At 43.1% G+C, this 18,404-nt stretch overlaps 1 protein-coding gene across 1 annotated transcript; it reads left to right on the forward strand.

Moving 5' to 3' along the window:
* The first annotated feature begins 788 nt into the window (after positions 1-788).
* On the forward strand, positions 789-6,263 carry LOC106585416 (LIM/homeobox protein Lhx6). Its single transcript, XM_014171584.2, has 8 exons — positions 789-2,245; positions 2,624-2,806; positions 3,035-3,156; positions 4,023-4,243; positions 4,603-4,703; positions 4,909-5,004; positions 5,176-5,326; positions 5,550-6,263. Exons 1-8 carry the CDS (start codon positions 2,243-2,245, stop codon positions 5,630-5,632), a joined length of 960 nt encoding a protein of 319 aa, XP_014027059.1. The 5' UTR covers positions 789-2,242; the 3' UTR covers positions 5,633-6,263.
* Positions 6,264-18,404: the final 12,141 nt, after the last annotated feature.

The raw sequence follows: 18,404 nt of genomic DNA on the forward strand, positions 1-18,404 counted from the left end.
ACACACACACACACACACACACACACACACACACACACACACACACACACACACACACACACACACACACACACACACACACACTTCTGAAATGTCCACTAATATTGAGATGTGTTGAATTTAAGAAACCAGTAAATGAACAAATAAGTAGACCTAAATGTTTATTTTGATTGGCCAATTATTCATATTTGATCTCCTGTTACTATAAAACAGGGGTAGGCCACCCTGGTCCTGGAGTGCAGCAGGCACTTCATGTTTTGGATTTAACCGACCTGGAAGACCAGGTGTGTTGAATTTAGGCAATCATTGAACTGATGGATTAGTTGTTGGTCAGGTGTGGTGCCTAGTTGGAAGAAAATTCTGCAGTACCTATGGCACTCCAGGAGCAGGGTTGCCTAGACCTGCTTTAAAAGTTTCAGTATCTCGAGTACGATCAAGAAAGTATGCATTCAGCTGATTCAAACCTCAAATCATCACAATTACTGCAGACAAAGTGAATGGGGTAGGAAACATAATTTAGTGCTCCTGTATTTGTGAATTTACCACATATCTACTTTTTTCGAAGCCAAAAGTGTTCTATTTTACATAATAGTAGGCCTATTTATTGAATTGTAAGTATCATATTTATGCATGATCTCACATTTACTGTAGCACTTTGAAGCATCCATGTATAGTACTGGTAAACGAGATTATAGATAGGCCTATTTTCATCATCTGCTGCCCGCAACAACAATACAAAAACATCTTAATTATGTTATTTATGCCCCCACTCCGATTCCTCTCAAGGCAGACCGGAGTAACGGCGCATTTGGAGAGGTGGAGAGGGCGAATGTCTGAAGGACCAGTGATTGTCTTTCATCCCCTCAAAAGCTTTCTTGAAAGGAAACCGGTCGCTGAATTTCCTGAACGCACCGACCTACACCGTGCAGAGCGCGCGGGATAGCCTCTCCAACTCAGAGCATGCCGATACATCGCAGGCCACCGTCGATTTGGACTAATTTGCTGCTTGATGCAGCTTCAACAACATATAGCGCAAAGGACTGTATCTTGGAAATAAACACCAAGAGGGAGTGGCAGTAAAGCTAACTGTCATGGACAATTCAACCTAATTTTATGAATGTCCGTGCAAAGGGTTAAACGCTTTTTTGCTGTTTGAAATTTAATTGTCATGTGTAAAATCGTAATTCGCTACTAAACCCATCCCGGGACCCTACTTGGATACCGCCTACCTCTCACTTAGACGACAGTGTTAACTGGTCCTCTGCATGTACTGGAACAATGTACTGGAACAATGTACTGGAACAATGAAGTTCCATCTCCACTCCCGGAGGAGAATAAAGTCTTATTGGACAATGTTTTCGTTAAGCAGGTATGACATGACATCTAATTATCTGAGGATATGCAGTATAGGCTATCGACTCACTGCAAGTGAAGACTTATGCTAATTGCTTGGCTGCGCTGCTCGTTGAATAGCCCAGCTGATTGCCTTTTTGTTTTCCACGCTCCAGCCTATGTTTAATGATAATTATAAACACATTTCACAATTGTGCTAGCCTAATTTTGTTTAAACGAAGGACAAAATAGATTCTGAATTCCATCCAAAACCAGATTTCTGGCACTCTTTGAATACCGTTTTAATCACCAAGAGAGGCTCAAGTGTCCTATCATAAGGGAAGCCGAGACAATCACGCTCCTTTATGTTTCAAGATCAGCTGCAACTTATGTAGGCTACATTGTCTACTATGAATAGTGCGATGTTCAATTGAGGCTCTTCAAATCTTAGTCTTGTGTTGAGAAATTCGATTTTCGATTACGGCTATTAAAATTAAAATATGCAATTATTCTGGTGGCGTGATGCCTTCTCTGATTGACAGTTGAAATTGACACTGGCTGCCTCTTATCCCGAGCATTTGAAGCCATCACTAATTGCAGGTAGTCCATCTTTTCAGTGCTTTCGATTGCATGGGAACTATATGCGATTATTTAAGGAGGTAGTTTACGGGTTGTGCGTAAAAGAAAAAGATAAGGCCTAATTATAATTGCTTTAGCAAATGTAGCTTTTGTCGCCAGCATTTAAATGCAGTAGAAAGTGTTATTCATTGTTTTGGACTGGATATAGCTTGCAGTATGGGCTGGTAGGGATGCGTAATGCTCAGAGCAGAGCAAGGCGCAGAGCAGACTTTTGGCGCAGCTCCAGGCTTCATCTACACCGCTGTTTCTCCACAAACAGAATAGCTTGATAATGGTGAGTTATTCCGATTTAAGACATTAATTATGTTATCTAATCAAAGTAGGAACATCGACATAGTATAAACTGATAATCGGAGTCTTGGCCGAACTTGGACTACATGCTTTTCATTTCCCAACCCCATTTTCATAGTTTACTTTTGTGACAGGCCTTTTACGTTTTGTTTTCAGTAGCAGGGTGTTGTAAGCCCATTTCATTCGAAATGTGTGTTGCATTTAGGCTACTGCATACAATGCTTGTTTTCTTGTACCCTGTGAGTATGTCATGTGCTGTGCCATGTGTCCTGGAATTTATACAAGTCGAGAGGCCTTGTAGCCTACCTTGCATCCCTGGCGATATAAGATTATGACAAGAAAAATATATCCCAAACCTCAGTCTCATTCGGACGGGGAGTCTCACGCAGATGTAAAAGAAGAGGCTCCTCTCCTGCCCAGTCCTCCGGTAACACCGTCTATGTGCTCGCATCCGACCCTGGCCTCCCCGACGCCTGTTCGGTCCACGGGGAAAAACCAGTGTGCCAACTGCGGCACAGAGATCCAAGACAGATACCTACTGAAAGTGAGCATTATAATGCCTTTTATTACACTGCTCAAATCAATAATCATTTAATATTGAATATTGTTTATTCCTCACGAATTGCATGCATATTTGCATAGTCTTTCACATTACTTCCATTTTATTGAATAAGTACGGCGAACAAAACTGTATTATTGTTATTATTATTATATGATTGTTATTGTTATTATTATCATCATTATTGTTATGCGTGTTTATTTATCATTGCAGGTGAACAATTTGAATTGGCACGTGGGATGTCTGGAGTGCTCAGTCTGCAGAGTATCATTACGTCAGCACAATAGCTGCTACATCAAAAACAAAGAAATATTTTGCAAATTGGATTATTTCAGGTAGGGTAAGTTTTGCTATTTGTTTTCCTTAAAATGTATGTTCTATGTTTGGCACGAGGACGAATGTTCATAAACAATTGATTAAACATATCATCGTTATTATACATTTGACTAAAAATGCATTGTTATAAGGCGAGTGTTTCATTATGTCTCGGGGCAAGTAAACAGGATTGTACAGTTTTTTTCGTTGTAACTTCTAAATCAAATAAATACAACTACACGCTTTACTTTTGGTAAAGCAACAACACATGCAAATCTGTTAACGAGGCTATTTGAATAAAAACCTAGACCATTTATAACATATCATAATAATGCATACTTTTACGACCGATAAATAGCTTTTGTCACGTTATTTTTCTCTTCTTTATATATATTTTAATTGTTGTCTTTAGTGATAATGTGGCGGACATTATCAACATTTTTACTCTCAACCATGATTCTTACAACTTTGAGATTATTCGTTTTTGTTGTTCTTCCTTTATTCGTGTATTATTCCCTCCTCAGACCGGGGCCAATGCTAAAACATTATGTCCTTTATCAAGGTCTCTTTTTCTCATTCACTCTATACCTGAAGCATGTCAAGTAAACGCTATTGTTATATTCTAATCATTATTCTATAATTATATTGTTATTATTATCTTATTGCAGTTGCTTGTTATGGTTTTAATTAACAGAAGGATAAATCATATTTGACTAAAGTGAAATTAGTTTGGAAAACTGTAAGCAATGCTGTCTGTAATCTTTTACAATAAAATTACATCTTTCTATTCCTGGCCTGCACAACATTTAGGTTGACTACAAGTTTATTTTCATTAGCAGTGAAAGACTACTGACAATGCCCCCTGCTCTTCTCTGTCTCACCACAGTAAGTTTGGCACCAAGTGTGGCCAGTGCGGGCGCCAGGTGTATGCCAGTGACTGGGTGCGGCGGGCGCGGGGCAGTGTGTACCACCTGGCCTGCTTCGCCTGCTACTCCTGTAAGAGGCAGCTGTCCACAGGGGAGGAGTTTGGTCTGGTGGAGGGCAGGGTGCTGTGTCGAGCCCACTACGACACCATGGTGGAGAACCTCCAGAGAGCGGCTGAGAACGGTACGTGTTCAGATGGGTGTCACAGACAATGTCAGGGAGTAGGGAACCCAAACACGAGCCAAGGGAAGGGTACTGATTCCTAATACATTTTGTGTGGAATGCATGCAGCCTCAGAATTTTAATCAAGTAAATTACCTTGTATGGGATTTTACAGGTAGGATTCGTCCCTGAGTAAACTGTACTGGGGGAGAATTCAGACATAATTGGGGTCCTACGTTTCTTACTCTTAGGATTGTATGCTTTGATATCCAGCACCTGCACACATTATATGTGTAGCCTATTTCTCTTTGCGTTGTTTTATGAGACAAACAATATAACCCTGTGTGGTGTTTTTTTTCCACCCTGTTCGTGTGATTTAGGGACAGGTCTCACTTTGGAGGGAGCCTTCCCCTCTGATCAGGATGGCCAACCCAAACCAGCCAAGAGAGCACGTACTTCCTTCAGCGCTGAGCAGCTACAGGTACGGTCAGTGTGAGTGAGTCTGTGAAAGTATGCACAGTATTTGTATGACAGAGAGAGACTGAACAAAGAAGACAGGATGAATGTTAGTTTTAGTGTAGTGCGTTCTACATCATTCAGATAAATCTGACTTGTTGGCTTGATTCAGTGAATATTCAGCTGAATATGTAGCTTCATGACTGAGTTTGCTAGGTGTGTGTTCCCAGGTGATGCAGTCTCAGTTTAACCAAGACAACAACCCTGATGCCCAGACTCTACAGAAGCTGGCAGACATGACAGGACTGAGCAGACGGGTCATACAAGTATGTATGACAATATCAAACTAGTGGGTGTAAGGTTGTTAGACATATAGGATTTTTTTTCAATAATGTAATAAAATAAATCATATGATATAATAAAATCATTCATCTCTACCAGATTACTTGTTGCATGCATCATTCAACGATCTTTAGTAACGTTCCATTTTCATATAGGTTTGGTTTCAGAACTGCAGAGCAAGACATAAAAAGCACCCTCCACCCCACCCCCACTCCAGAATCCCCCCCTCACTGCCAGACAACCTCTACTCCCCCTTCAGCAGTCCCGACAGACCACACCTGCTGGCTCTGCATGGATACATAGACAGTGAGTTGTTTTTTTCATATCCATGGACAACACATGCATGTACATTTAGGTGACTTTGGCTCTAACGTAATTCCATTTTTTTAAACTCCATTCTTCGATGCAGATAATCAAAGACAGTTACTGACTATAATGTATTTAAATTCACATCGCATCACTTATAGTTCTTGTGTATTTAGTCTAATTGAGTAAAAAAAATGATGTATATATATCTTTCTGTGCACAGGTCATCCCTTCTCGATGCTGTCCGCCCCTAACCACCTCGCACACCCAGGCATGGCCTTACCACAGTTACCCATCAGTCGCTAACTAACGCCCCTGAGACCACCCCTTCCCCCACAAGCTTTATTTCTCACAGAACTTTCCATCCCGCAAAGTTGAGAACATTTCAACATTTGCCTCTCCCATTTTACTATACAAGAGGACTGCTGCGGTTTCTTCCGCCTCCATGGTCTGCAGAGTTGGAAATATCACATTGTCCACTGGACGGACAGTTTTATAATGGCAGCTAGACTTTAGATCATCTGTGGAAAAACATCCAGTCCAAAATAAATATTAGAATCATCAGGACCAGATTTGACCACCCATCCATTCACAGGGAATAAATTGGAACTCCAGGACCAGGATTAGGAACAGGAAGACTCATCCAACAGGAAATCTCCTTTCATTCATTGTGGATTATGATTTTTCATCATCTTATTCATCAACTGGTAGTACTAAAGGTATTTCATGTTTCAATTTCCATCGTTTTAAATAATACTTTTTTCTGTCACTCTGTCAGCTTGTTTTCCTGTATATATTTATGTGTAAGGTGACGATGAAGACTCTTCTGACCTTGTGTGCTGAGAGAGAGTATCGACTGTTGATATTTACTTGTTTCAGTTCAGTAAAATGGAAAGCTTATGTGTCGCTTTATTTATTAAAAAATATACTTCACCAAGAAGCACTTTTAAAAATGTTTTCAAATGAAATAAATAATTTATTGTAAATATTTTACTGAATTAATCAAATGTGCCTGAAAGGCTGTTGGGAAAAAAATCAGTTGAGAAATAAAACATTTCACATAACATTTTTAGAAATAAAACTATTTGGTTTTACATGGACCCAACAGGAAACATGAAGGATTCAAGTTCTATTATCGTGTGGAATAGGGAACATGCTGTGCAGAAGATAAAATACACAAAGTTGAACTAATTATTTCACTAACACACACACACACACACATACGCATGCGCACACACAAACACTTTTATTTATTGCTAAATACTGCACAATTTAAACACTTTGCTCTCCAAATATAAATATTGTACTGTAAATTTTTGAGCTCCTTCGTGTATTTATACTTATGCAAAATGTGTATTCTATTTAATTACATTATCTTTATTTTTATTTTGTATTATTTATTATTGTTGTTGCATTGTCAGGAAAGAACCTGCAAGTAAGCATTTGATTGAACTGTGTACAACATGTGCATCCTGTGCATATGACAAATACACTTAAACACACACACACACACACACACACACACACACACACACACACACACACACACCCTGATAGAAGCACCTTACACTCATTCAACAATAGTAATTCCATTAGGTTACCCAGTAAAGGCCAAGTACCCTTTATAACCTGTATTTAACAGCAATATTCATAAGTATGTAATGATCATGCTACAGGTTGAGGGTCCCCAATTTAGTCCCTATGTGTTTAATGGCTGCAAAAATCAATCCGATGGCAATAACCATTTAAAGCGTTTAACTATGTGGATAGTATTGATCTAGCACTATGATTAATTCCATAAGACCTTTTTTACTGTGATAATCTGAAGTTGTTGTATTATTTGGCAGCCCTCAAGCTGCTGTTGTGGCAAAGAAGAGCATAATGAACTCTGAGGAAGATATAGTCCTGACCGTTTCCTTTGTTAGGGACCCTAGTCAGTTATCTGTTGTTAATACTAACTAAGTCTGAATCAATTCCCGCCTTTCCATTTTCATGCTCTCTTCAGGTAGGTTGACGGTCCGTTTTCCCTGATCTTTGAATTTGATAAAATGAGAGAAAAATACAGCTCAATGTACCTTGCATAAAAAACATATAACACTTCAACATGTTTTACTACCTGTCATTCTTTGCCTTGTAAAACTAAAGTGAAACACTGATTATACATAACAGTCATTGAATGAACAAAGTTATTCATACTCATATTGCATACAGTGTTTTCAGCTCACATAATCCAAATTCTCGTTATAACAGTACATTTAATTAAACAAGTATTGTCATAAGCAGTGAAAGTGAGAGAGGAACAATACTCCGGCAGACCTCATACACGCAGTGCCACATACTGTGGAACAAATGGAAACCGCAATCGTTCCTAGCTTGTGACATTCGTTGGTGCTTTAACCATGCTAAAATATCTGGCATCCCAGTCAGAACCTCTCTCTGTCAGAGGGAATTCACTTGAAATCAAAGAATCTTGCTGTTGGCATTCAATAGAGGGAAATGTGTTTTGAATTTGATGCATGACAGCACCAGCAAAGTATGTTTGACAAAGAACAGGATTTACTGTACACTATCTGTCTGTTTTTTGAGAATCCGAAGGATTCCATTTTTTAATAAAGTGTGTTGGTAAAGGCCAAATAGAACCATTTGAAATGAAGATACCTCCAGCCTCAAGGGCCCTCTATTATCACCATTCCCCGCAGGCACAGATCTGGGATCAGCGTAACCTTAATCGATCCTCAACCATTAGGGAGGGGAGAATGCAAATCTGACCTTAGAGGAGTGTTTAGGGGCAGCGTCAACCTATACTCTCATCCGTACTCAGAGGGACCACTGTTCACCACAAGGGGGCATACATCCAATAACCACATCATCCCAAGCCATAGACCAATGGTGCTCTCGGGAGTAGTAGTTGAGTTGCTCCTTGACACTGATTTAAGGTCCGTTTTTAATTTTCCCTCCTAATGGTTAAGGTGATGATTGAGAGGGTAAGCTGATCCAAGATATGTGGTTATGGGCAACTTCTACCCAGAATATGTTCTTGCTGTATTAGGAGACAGATAGCCTCCACCAGGCTTTCACCTGAGTGAGGCCTGAAAGCCTTGGCTAGGAGATAGAGAATGTTAGATACATGACTGCATGTTCCTTGACCCAGTGACACAGAAACCAGAGCTACAGTAAAAAGAGGGGTATATACTGTAGATAGAAGCAGCAACAGTGGCTTCCCTTGTGCTGTGATTTGACCATTGAAGATTTAATTAGAGATGGGTATGCATTGACTGAGCCAGGTGTGGATCAGGCAGAGATGTGAAACCCACCCAACATGAGTGGAGCAACGGAGAGGACATTACCATGCCTGACACATGGAAACAAGGACAAGGAGGAGGAAACGGAATCTCAAGATGTGGCCAATTACAGAGAGATGGAAAATAACAGTCAGGAACAACAGTTGAACAGCTTGGAATTTAACATGATGTTTACATTCATTCTAATTACTCTAATTACATTTGTAATTACATTGTAATAACTTTATTTTTTTTATTAAAACAAGTCATTATGAACGGTCTCTACAGCATATTCAAAGTCACTTTTTTTATTATTCCTTTACAGTCAAACCAATTGTGAAATAGAAAACAATTCTGAATTCCTTGAGGTGAATTCCTTGAGGTGACTGGTTTTGCAAGACACTTTACCAATAACCAGTGCTATCAGCTATATGATCTGATTTGCCTTTCTTTTGCCCTTCTAGATGTAATCTGTGAAAGGAACTTTTTTTGTGTGTTGTACAAAGAACTACCTGATGATTATCAATCAGGCATATTCTGGGCTACAGTCCAACTAAATGAGATATAAATGCAAATTCGATTTTTTTGGGTCAAATCAAAATCTCTAACACAGCAACCAATACTAATTGAAAGCATGAAGCAGACAGAACAGAGGATTTAGAACCATGTTTCTCCAGGCACAAGCATCTCTGATAGTTAGAACTGTCTCATTTTGTCATAATGTCATGCATCTGCCCTGTGATTGGCAGGCTCAAGTGCTTACAGATGAAATGGGGCCCCATGCTAATGAATAGGCCTCTGATTGCAGGATTCCTCTTCCTGGATTACAGCGTAGCTCCACTGATTAGCAATTACATCTACAGTAGCTCTTGTCTCTGCTGCATATTCACATCATCACATCACTGTTCCTGCTACTCACCATCATGCTGATCAGCAGCACTTAACATCTCTCGCTGCAGACAACAAAAGTCTGTGCCGGTTGGTGTTAGTTACTCTACCCCCTCTTTTTCCTCTTTCTCTTCCTAAAGTTTATTTCTGAAGTTTCATTTTCATTTTCTGCCTGCTTTTTTTGTATGCGCACCTTTTTTTCTGTTCAGAGGAACCCTCATCCATACAATGTATCGCAATGATGTACAGAGAATAGCCTATGACAAAAACAGTCGTAATGGTCACAAGGACTTACACAATCTAACACAGATAATGATGATGACATACTGTAAACTAGAAAAAAAGACAAGCTGTAAAAGCATAGTGTTCTAGGAATGCCTCAGCTTGTTGACAACTTTAAAAGGCCTCTTCCTGTCATCATTTTCAGAGTATTCACATCGGATATCAAGAATAACAGTCATGCAAGTCCACCACAAAATATGGGTTGAGTGTAGCTTTTTTAAGCATCAGAGAATATTTTTGGTTGGAACACTATAGTTGTACTTAAACCTCATATTTAAAGTATTTCTGGCATGCAGGGTTATTCATCAGCTGTTTTTGTGACACAAGACAGAAGAAATATCTACATGAAGGACGTTCAACCCCACTCTCTATTCTGGACCTGAACTAGCCGGATGGGGGCCAGTGGTGAAAACCATCTACAAGGGCATAGTAGTTGACACACTACTGTACATAGCAGAGCATTGCTGAGAGAAACACCTCACTTTGAGGCCAAGAGCATGCTGTTTATGAACATTATGTTGAGTTAGTTTACAACAAAAAAAATAGTACATGTGTATTTTTGTTAAATATGGGAAGGAGAAATGTGAAAATCATGGAGACTGTACATAAAGTAGTTTCTGAATGCTAGAACATGAAAACCGTAGTATAATAAGCTCAGATTCTTACTGTAGCACACAGTACAACTACGCCTACACTAAGAACCATACACATATGCATTTAACATGAGGAGTAACATTTAACATTTAACATCTCAGCCTATGCTACCCTCCAGTCCCTAGACTTCCTGGCGCTGACGGAAACATGGATTACCACAGATAACACTGCTACTCCTACTGCTCTCTCCTCGTCTGACTACGTGTTCTCGCATACCCCTAGAGCATCGAGCCAGCGGGGTGGTGGCACTGGAATCCTCATCTCTCCCAAGTGGACATTCTCTCTTTCTCCCCTGACCCATCTGTCTATCTCCTCATTTGAATTCCATGCTGTCACAGTTACCAGCCCTTTCAAGCTTAACATCCTTATCATTTATCGCCCTCCAGGTTCCCTTGGAGAGTTCATCAATGAGCTTGACGCCTTGATAAGTTCCTTTCCTGAGGATGGCTCACCTCTCACAGTTCTGGGTGACTTTAACCTCCCCACGTCTACCTTTGACTCATTCCTCTCTGCCTCCTTCTTTCCACTCCTCTCCTCTTTTGACCTCACCCTCTCACCTTCCCCCCCTACTCACAAGGCAGGCAATACGCTTGACCTCATCTTTACTAGATGCTGTTCTTCCACTAATCTCATTGCAACTCCCCTCCAAATCTCCGACCACTACCTTGTATCCATTTCCCTCTTGCTCTCATCCAACACTTCTCACTCTGCCCCTACTTGGATGGTATTGCGCCGTCCCAACCTTCGCTCTCTCTCTCTCCCGCTACTCTCTCCTCTTCCATCCTATCATCTCTTCCCTCTGCTCAAACCTTCTCCAACCTATCTCCTGATTCTGCCTCCTCAACCCTCCTCTCCTCCCTTTCTGCATCCTTTGATTTTCTCTGTCCCCTATCCTCCAGGCCGGCTCGGTCCTCCCCTCCTGCTCCGTGGCTCGACGACTCACTACGAGCTCACAGAACAAGGCTCCGGGCAGCCGAGCGGAAATGGAGGAAAACTCGCCTCCCTGCGGACCTGGCATCCTTTCACTCACTCCTCTCTACATTCTCCTCTTCTGTCTCTGCTGCTAAAGCCACTTTCTACCACTCTAAATTCCAAGCATCTGCCTCTAACCCTAGGAAGCTCTTTGCTACCTTCTCCTCCCTCCTGAATCCTCCTCCCCCCCTCCTCCCTCTCTGCGGATGACTTCGTCAACCATTTTGAAAAGAAGGTTGACGATATCCGATCCTCGTTTGCTAAGTCAAACGACACCGCTGGTCCGCTCACACTGCCCTACCCTGTGCTTTGACCTCTTTCTCCCCTCTCTCTCCAGATGAAATCTCGCGTCTTGTGACGGCCGGCCGCCCAACAACCTGCCCACTTGACCCTATCCCCTCCTCTCTTCTCCAGACCATTTCCGGAGACCTTCTCCCCTTCCTCACCTCGCTCATCAACTCATCCTTGACCGCTGGCTACGTCCCTTCCGTCTTCAAGAGAGCGAGAGTTGCACCCCTTCTGAAAAAACCTACACTCGATCCCTCCGATGTCAACAACTACAGACCAGTATCCCTTCTTTCTTTTCTCTCCAAAACTCTTGAACGTGCCGTCCTTGGCCAGCTCTCCTGCTATCTCTCTCAGAATGACCTTCTTGATCCTAATCAGTCAGGTTTCAAGACTGGGCATTCAACTGAGACTGCTCTTCTCTGTGTCACGGAGGCTCTCCGCACTGCTAAAGCTAACTCTCTCTCCTCTGCTCTCATCCTTCTAGACCTATCTGCTGCCTTTGATACTGTGAACCATCAGATCCTCCTCTCCACCCTCTCCGAGTTGGGCATCTCCGGCGCGGCCCACGCTTGGATTGCGTCCTACCTGACAGGTCGCTCCTACCAGGTGGCGTGGCGAGAATCTGTCTCCGCACCATTCGCTCTCACCACTGGTGTCCCCCAGGGCTCTGTTCTAGGCCCTCTCCTATTCTCGCTATACACCAAGTCACTTGGCTCTGTCATATCCTCACATGGTCTCTCCTATCATTGCTATGCAGACGACACACAATTAATCTTCTCCTTTCCCCCTTCTGATAACCAGGCGGCGAATCGCATCTCTGCATGTCTGTCAGACATATCAGTGTGGATGACGGATCACCAGCTCAAGCTGAACCTCGGCAAGACGGAGCTGCTCTTCCTCCCGGGGAAGGACTGCCCCTTCCATGATCTCGCCATCACGGTTGACAACTCCCTTGTGTCCTCCTCCCAGAGTGCTAAGAACCTTGGCGTGATCCTGGACAACACCCTGTCGTTCTCCACTAACATCAAGGCGGTGACCCGATCCTGTAGGTTCATGCTCTACAACATTCGCAGAGTACGACCCTGCCTCACACAGGAAGCGGCGCAGGTCCTAATCCAGGCACTTGTCATCTCCCGTCTGGATTACTGCAACTCGCTGTTGGCTGGGCTCCCTGCCTGTGCCATTAAACCCCTACAACTCATCCAGAACGCCGCAGCCCGTCTGGTGTTCAACCTTCCCAAGTTCTCTCACGTCACCCCGCTCCTCCGCTCTCTCCACTGGCTTCCAGTTGAAGCTCGCATCCGCTACAAGACCATGGTGATTGCCTACGGAGCTGTGAAGGGAACGGCACCTCCATACCTTCAGGCTCTGATCAGGCCCTACACCCAAACAAGGGCACTGCGTTCATCCACCACTGGCCTGCTGGCCCCCCTACCTCTGAGGAAGCACAGTTCCCGCTCAGCCCAGTCAAAACTGTTTGCTGCTCTGGCACCCCAATGGTGGAACAAGCTCCCTCACGACGCCAGGACAGCGGAGTCAATCACCACCTTCCGGAGACACCTGAAACCCCACCTCTTTAAGGAATACCTAGGATAGGATAAAGTAATCCTTCTAACCCCCCCCCTTAAAAGATTTAGATGCACTATTGTAAAGTGGTTGTTCCACTGGATATCATAAGGTGAATGCACCATTTTGTAAGTCGCTCTGGATAAGAGCGTCTGCTAAATGACTTAAATGTAAATGTAAAATGAGTAGCCTACCATTGAGGAAAACTGAGGAAATAGCTAACACAAATGATAAACTTTGACAAAGCTCAAAGCCAACTGCCCACTTTGCACAAATAAATATGAAATATCAGCGTGAGTCAAAAATGTGTTTATTTATCAGGGTGACAACTGTTAAAACTGAACAGCAGTATTTCCGTTTGATTAATGATTGGCTACACTCACTACCCTATAATTGACTGTAACATCTTCGAAGCATCACCCTGACTGTGGCTACTCTATTGTATTGTACTGGCAGAAGGGGGGGGTATATAGACTGTGGATCAAGCATCTGGAAGACTAGAGTATAGACTGTTTCCAAGCAGCCTTTTAGCTTAACGAATACACCCCTGCCCTCTCAGCCATAGAATGAGAAATCAGTGTCTATATTCTTAACCCAGTTTAATTACGTATGTTTAGGCCTACAAATTATTTGATTTCTATTTTGCACTAAGTTACTGAATTCAAATGCATCTACACTGAGTATACAAAACATTAAGAACACCTTCTCTTTCCATGACAGAATTACCACTTATTGATGTCACTTGCTCAATCCACGCTTGTAAGCAGGAATCAAGAGGATAGAATTATGGTCGGATTTGCCAAATGGAGGGCGGGGGAGAGCTTTGTATGCACCGCATACAGAGATGCATACAAAGCTCTCCCCCACCCTCCATTTGGCAAATCCGACCATAATTCTATCCTCCTGATTCCTGCTTACAAGCAAAAACTAAAGCAGGAAGTACCAGTGACTCGCTCAACACGGAAGTGGTCAGATGGCGCGGATGCTACGCTACAGGACTGTTTTGCTATCACAGACTGAAATATGCTCCGGGATTCATCCAATGGCATTGAGGAGTATAGCACCTCAGTCATCGGCTTCATCAAAAAGTGCATTGACGACGTCGTCCCCACAGTGACCGTGCGTACATATCTCAACCAGAAGCCATGGATTACAGGCAACATCCGCATCGAGCTAAAGGCTAGAGCTGCCGCTTTCAAGGAGTAGGACAGTAATCCGGAGGTCTATAAGAAATCCCGCTATGCCCTCAGACGAACCATCAAACAAGCAAAGCGTCAATACAGGATTAAGATTGAATCCTACTACACTGGCTCTGACGCTCGTCGGATGTGGCAGGGCTTGAAAACTATTACGGACTACAAAGGGAAACCCAGATGCGAGCTGCCCAGTGATGCGAGCCTACCAGTCAAGCTGGTAGGCTAGCGTAAAATGCCTTTTATGCTCGCTTGGAGGCAAGCAACACTGAAGCATGCATGAGAGCACCAGCTGTTCTGGATGACTGTGTGATAACGCTCTCAGTAGCCAATAAGAGCAAGACCTTGAAACAGGCCAACATTCACAAAGCTGCGGGGAGAGATGGATTACCAGGACGTGTACTCAAAGCATGCGCGGACCAACTGGTTTAGTCTGATTTAGTCTGTAATACCTACATGTTTCAAGCAGACCACCATAGACCCTGTGGCCAAGGAAGTGAAGGTAACCTGCCTAACTGATTACACCACTGGAGCACTCACGTCAGTAGCCATGAAGTGTTTTGAAAGGCTGGTCATGGCTCACATCAACAGCATCCTCCCGGATACCCTAGACCCACTCCAATTTGATAACCGCCCCAACAGATCCACAGATTACGCAATCTCAATCGCACTCCACACTGCCCTTTCCCACCTGGACAAAAGGAACACCTACGTGAGAATGCTGTTCATTGACTACAGCTCAGCGTTCAACAGCATAGTGCCCACAAAGCTCATCACTAAGCTAAGGACCCTGGGACTAAACACCTCCCTCTGCAACTGGATCCTGGACTTCCTGACCGGCCGCCTCCAGGTGGTAAGGGTAGGAAACAACATGTCTGCCACGCTGATCCTCAACACTGGGGCCCCTCAGGGGTGTGTACTTAGTCCCTCCTGTTTTCCCTGTTCACCCACGACTCCAACACTATCATTAAGTTTTCTGACGACACAACAGTGGTAGGACTGATCACCGACAACGATGAGATAGCCTATGGTGCCAGGACAACAACCTCTCCCTCAATGTGAGCAAGACAAAGGAGCTGATCGTGGACTACAGGAAAAGGCGGGCCGAACAGGCCCCCATTAACATCAACGGGGCTGTAGTGGAGTGGGTCGAGAGTTTCAAGTTCCTTGGTGTCCACATCCCCAACGATCTATCATGGTCCAAACACACCAAGACAGTCGTGAAGAGGACACCACAACACCTTTTCACCATCAGGAGACTGAAAAGATTTGGCATGGGTCCCCAGATCCTCTAAAAGTTCTATAGCTGCACCATCGAGAGCATTCTGACATCCTGACTGGCATCATCGCCTGGTATGGCAACTGCTCGGCATCTGACCGTAAGGTGCTAAAGAGGGTAGTGCGTACGGCCCAGTACTTTCCCTGGGGCCAAGCTTCCTGCAATCCAGGACCTATAGAATAGGCAATGTCAGAGGAAAGCCCATAAAATTGTCAGAGACTCCAGTCACCCAAGTCATAGACTGTTTTCTCTGCTACCGCACGGCAAGCGGTCCAGGAGCGCCAAGTCTAGGACCAAAAGGCTCCTTAACATCTTCTACCACCAAGCCATAAGACTGCTGAACAATAAATCAAATGGCCACCGGACTATTACATTGACTCCCCCCTCCATTTGTTTTGTGCACTGCTGCAACTGTTTATTATCTATACATAGTCATTTCACCCCTACCTACATGTACAAATTGTCTCTAACCTGTATCCCCGCACACTGACTCGGTACCGGTACCCCCTGTATATAGCCTTGTTATTGTTATGTTATTGTGTTACTTTTTATAATTTTTTACTTTAGTTTATTTGGTAAATATTTTCTAAACTCTTCTTTAACTGCACTGTTGGTTAAGGACTTGTAAGTAAGCATTTCACGGTAAGGTGAGCAAGTATTCGGTGCATGTGACAAATAAAGTTTGGTTTGATTTGATTTGAAGGGGATGAGACAGGTTAAAGAAGGATTTTTAAGCCTTGAGACACTTGGAACATGGATTGTGTATGTGTGCCATACAGAGGGTGAATGGACAAGGCAATAGACGTGTGCTTTTGAACGGGGTATGGTAATAGTAGGTGCCAGGGGCCCCAGTTTGTGTCAAGAACTGCAACACTTCTGGGTTTTTCAGACGCAACAGTTTCCCGTGTGTATCAACAATTGTCCACCACCTAAAGGACATCCAGCCAACTTGGCACAACTTTGGGAAGCATTGGAGTCAGCATCCCTGTGGAATGCTTTTGACACCTTGTAGAGTCCATTCCCGGACAAATTGAGGCTATTCTGAGGGCAAAAGAGGGTGGGAGGGTGGGGGCAGGGGGGGGTAACTCAATATTAGGAAAGTGTTGCTAGTGTCTGGTATATCAATTTAAGTATGCTTTGCTATTTCAGAAAAGGAATGTAGTTGCCTATAAATGCAATAGCTCCTTCTTACCACTGAATGGGGTGAGAGCACTGCCAAAGGCAGCTCCTATCAACATTTCATGTTGGGGATGTCAACAGGTATGTCTCCACTCTTAATCTTAATTATCCCAACAATTTGTTTATATATTGTTAACAACTTTGGATTTCCTCATGTGGTCAGGGTCCAGGTATGGCAATATGAATGAGGTCAGTTTTAGTATCTGATGTGTTGGAGGTGGTGATGTTTCCCACAAGGAACCACTTCAAACTTATTCTTTCCCAGCTTGACTCAAAAAACACCTATCTTTCATTGTTTAATGCAGATGTAGTTCAATCTGACAGTGTTTAGATATCAAAAATAAGGACTGCACGAAGGCACACATAGACATTACCAAAACCTAGACTGCAATGCAAAGGTATGTCTGTGTTTTTAGGCCAGAGCTCAGCCCCAACCCAATCTCCTACTTCCGCCCACCTCGGTACAATTTCTCAGGGGTTTTTCCTTTCTTTCCTTTCTCCTCACTCTCTCTCTCCATTGTCCCAGCTTCCTCCCTTCCTCCCTGCTCTCCCCAGCCCCTCGGCCCTCAGCCCATCCTCACATGGAACAGTTGTATCCGGTTACTCTGTATTGTGCTGCGGCTCAATAGGAGCCGTGTAATAGTGAGTGTGTGTGTGTGTGTGTGTTCACCCCTAGCTAAACTCTCCATTGTAGCTAATCAGGTCAGACAGAACAGTGCCTTTAAAGAGGATGCTGTTACTGTACTGACATTGGAAGCATAACAGGCAGTAGAGACTGTCTGTGTGACTTCTCAGTTTGCCCTAGCATTATTGGTCCGTCATTGATGTGCTAGCATTGATTTTTAGTATAACGTTAGTCTAATTAATATATGTCTATTGTATTATATATTTGTGCCATACTTGTTCAGTTAGTGGTGTATCATTACGATGATGGGATTTTTTGTAAGCCTCCATTTTTGTCAATGAAGGAGCTGAGAAATAAGACATATGGGATTACAATATTTGAGGGTGTAACGGCCGTCGAAAGGAGTAGACCAAGGCGCAGCATGTTGAGTGCTCATCATATACTTTTAATAGAACACTTAAACAAAACAAGAACACGAACGACAGCCAAACAGTTCTGTCAGGAACATCAACTAAACAGAAAGTAACCACCCACAAAACCCAAAGAAAAGCAGGCTGCCTAAGTATGGCTCCCAATCAGAGACAACGATATACAGCTGTCCCTGATTGAGAACCATACCCGGCCAAAACAAAGAAATACAAAACATAGAAAAAAGGACATAGAATACCCACCCTAGTCACACCCTGGCCTAACCAAAATAGAGAATAAAACCCTCTCTGTGGCCAGGGCGTGACAGAGGGGATTATAATGATGATATATTTTTATCTATCATGGCAAGACCTCAAATTTTGTAACCCTCTAGGGTGTCACATTGCGCTCTACTAGTGGATCCTTTTGATTGGATACATCCATGATGGCTCCACCCAATACA

Source organism: Salmo salar, chromosome ssa24 (assembly GCF_905237065.1).
Source record: "Salmo salar chromosome ssa24, Ssal_v3.1, whole genome shotgun sequence".
Classification (NCBI taxonomy): domain Eukaryota; kingdom Metazoa; phylum Chordata; class Actinopteri; order Salmoniformes; family Salmonidae; genus Salmo; species Salmo salar.

What these genes read in the sequence shown, in the direction of transcription:
- LOC106585416 (XM_014171584.2), top strand. An exon ending in TGCAAATTGGATTATTTCAG is followed by an intron (nt 3,157 to 4,022) that starts GTAGGGTAAGTT and finishes GTCTCACCACAG; the next exon opens with TAAGTTTGGCACCAAGTGTG. An exon ending in TCTGCATGGATACATAGACA is followed by an intron (nt 5,327 to 5,549) that starts GTGAGTTGTTTT and finishes TTCTGTGCACAG; the next exon opens with GTCATCCCTTCTCGATGCTG.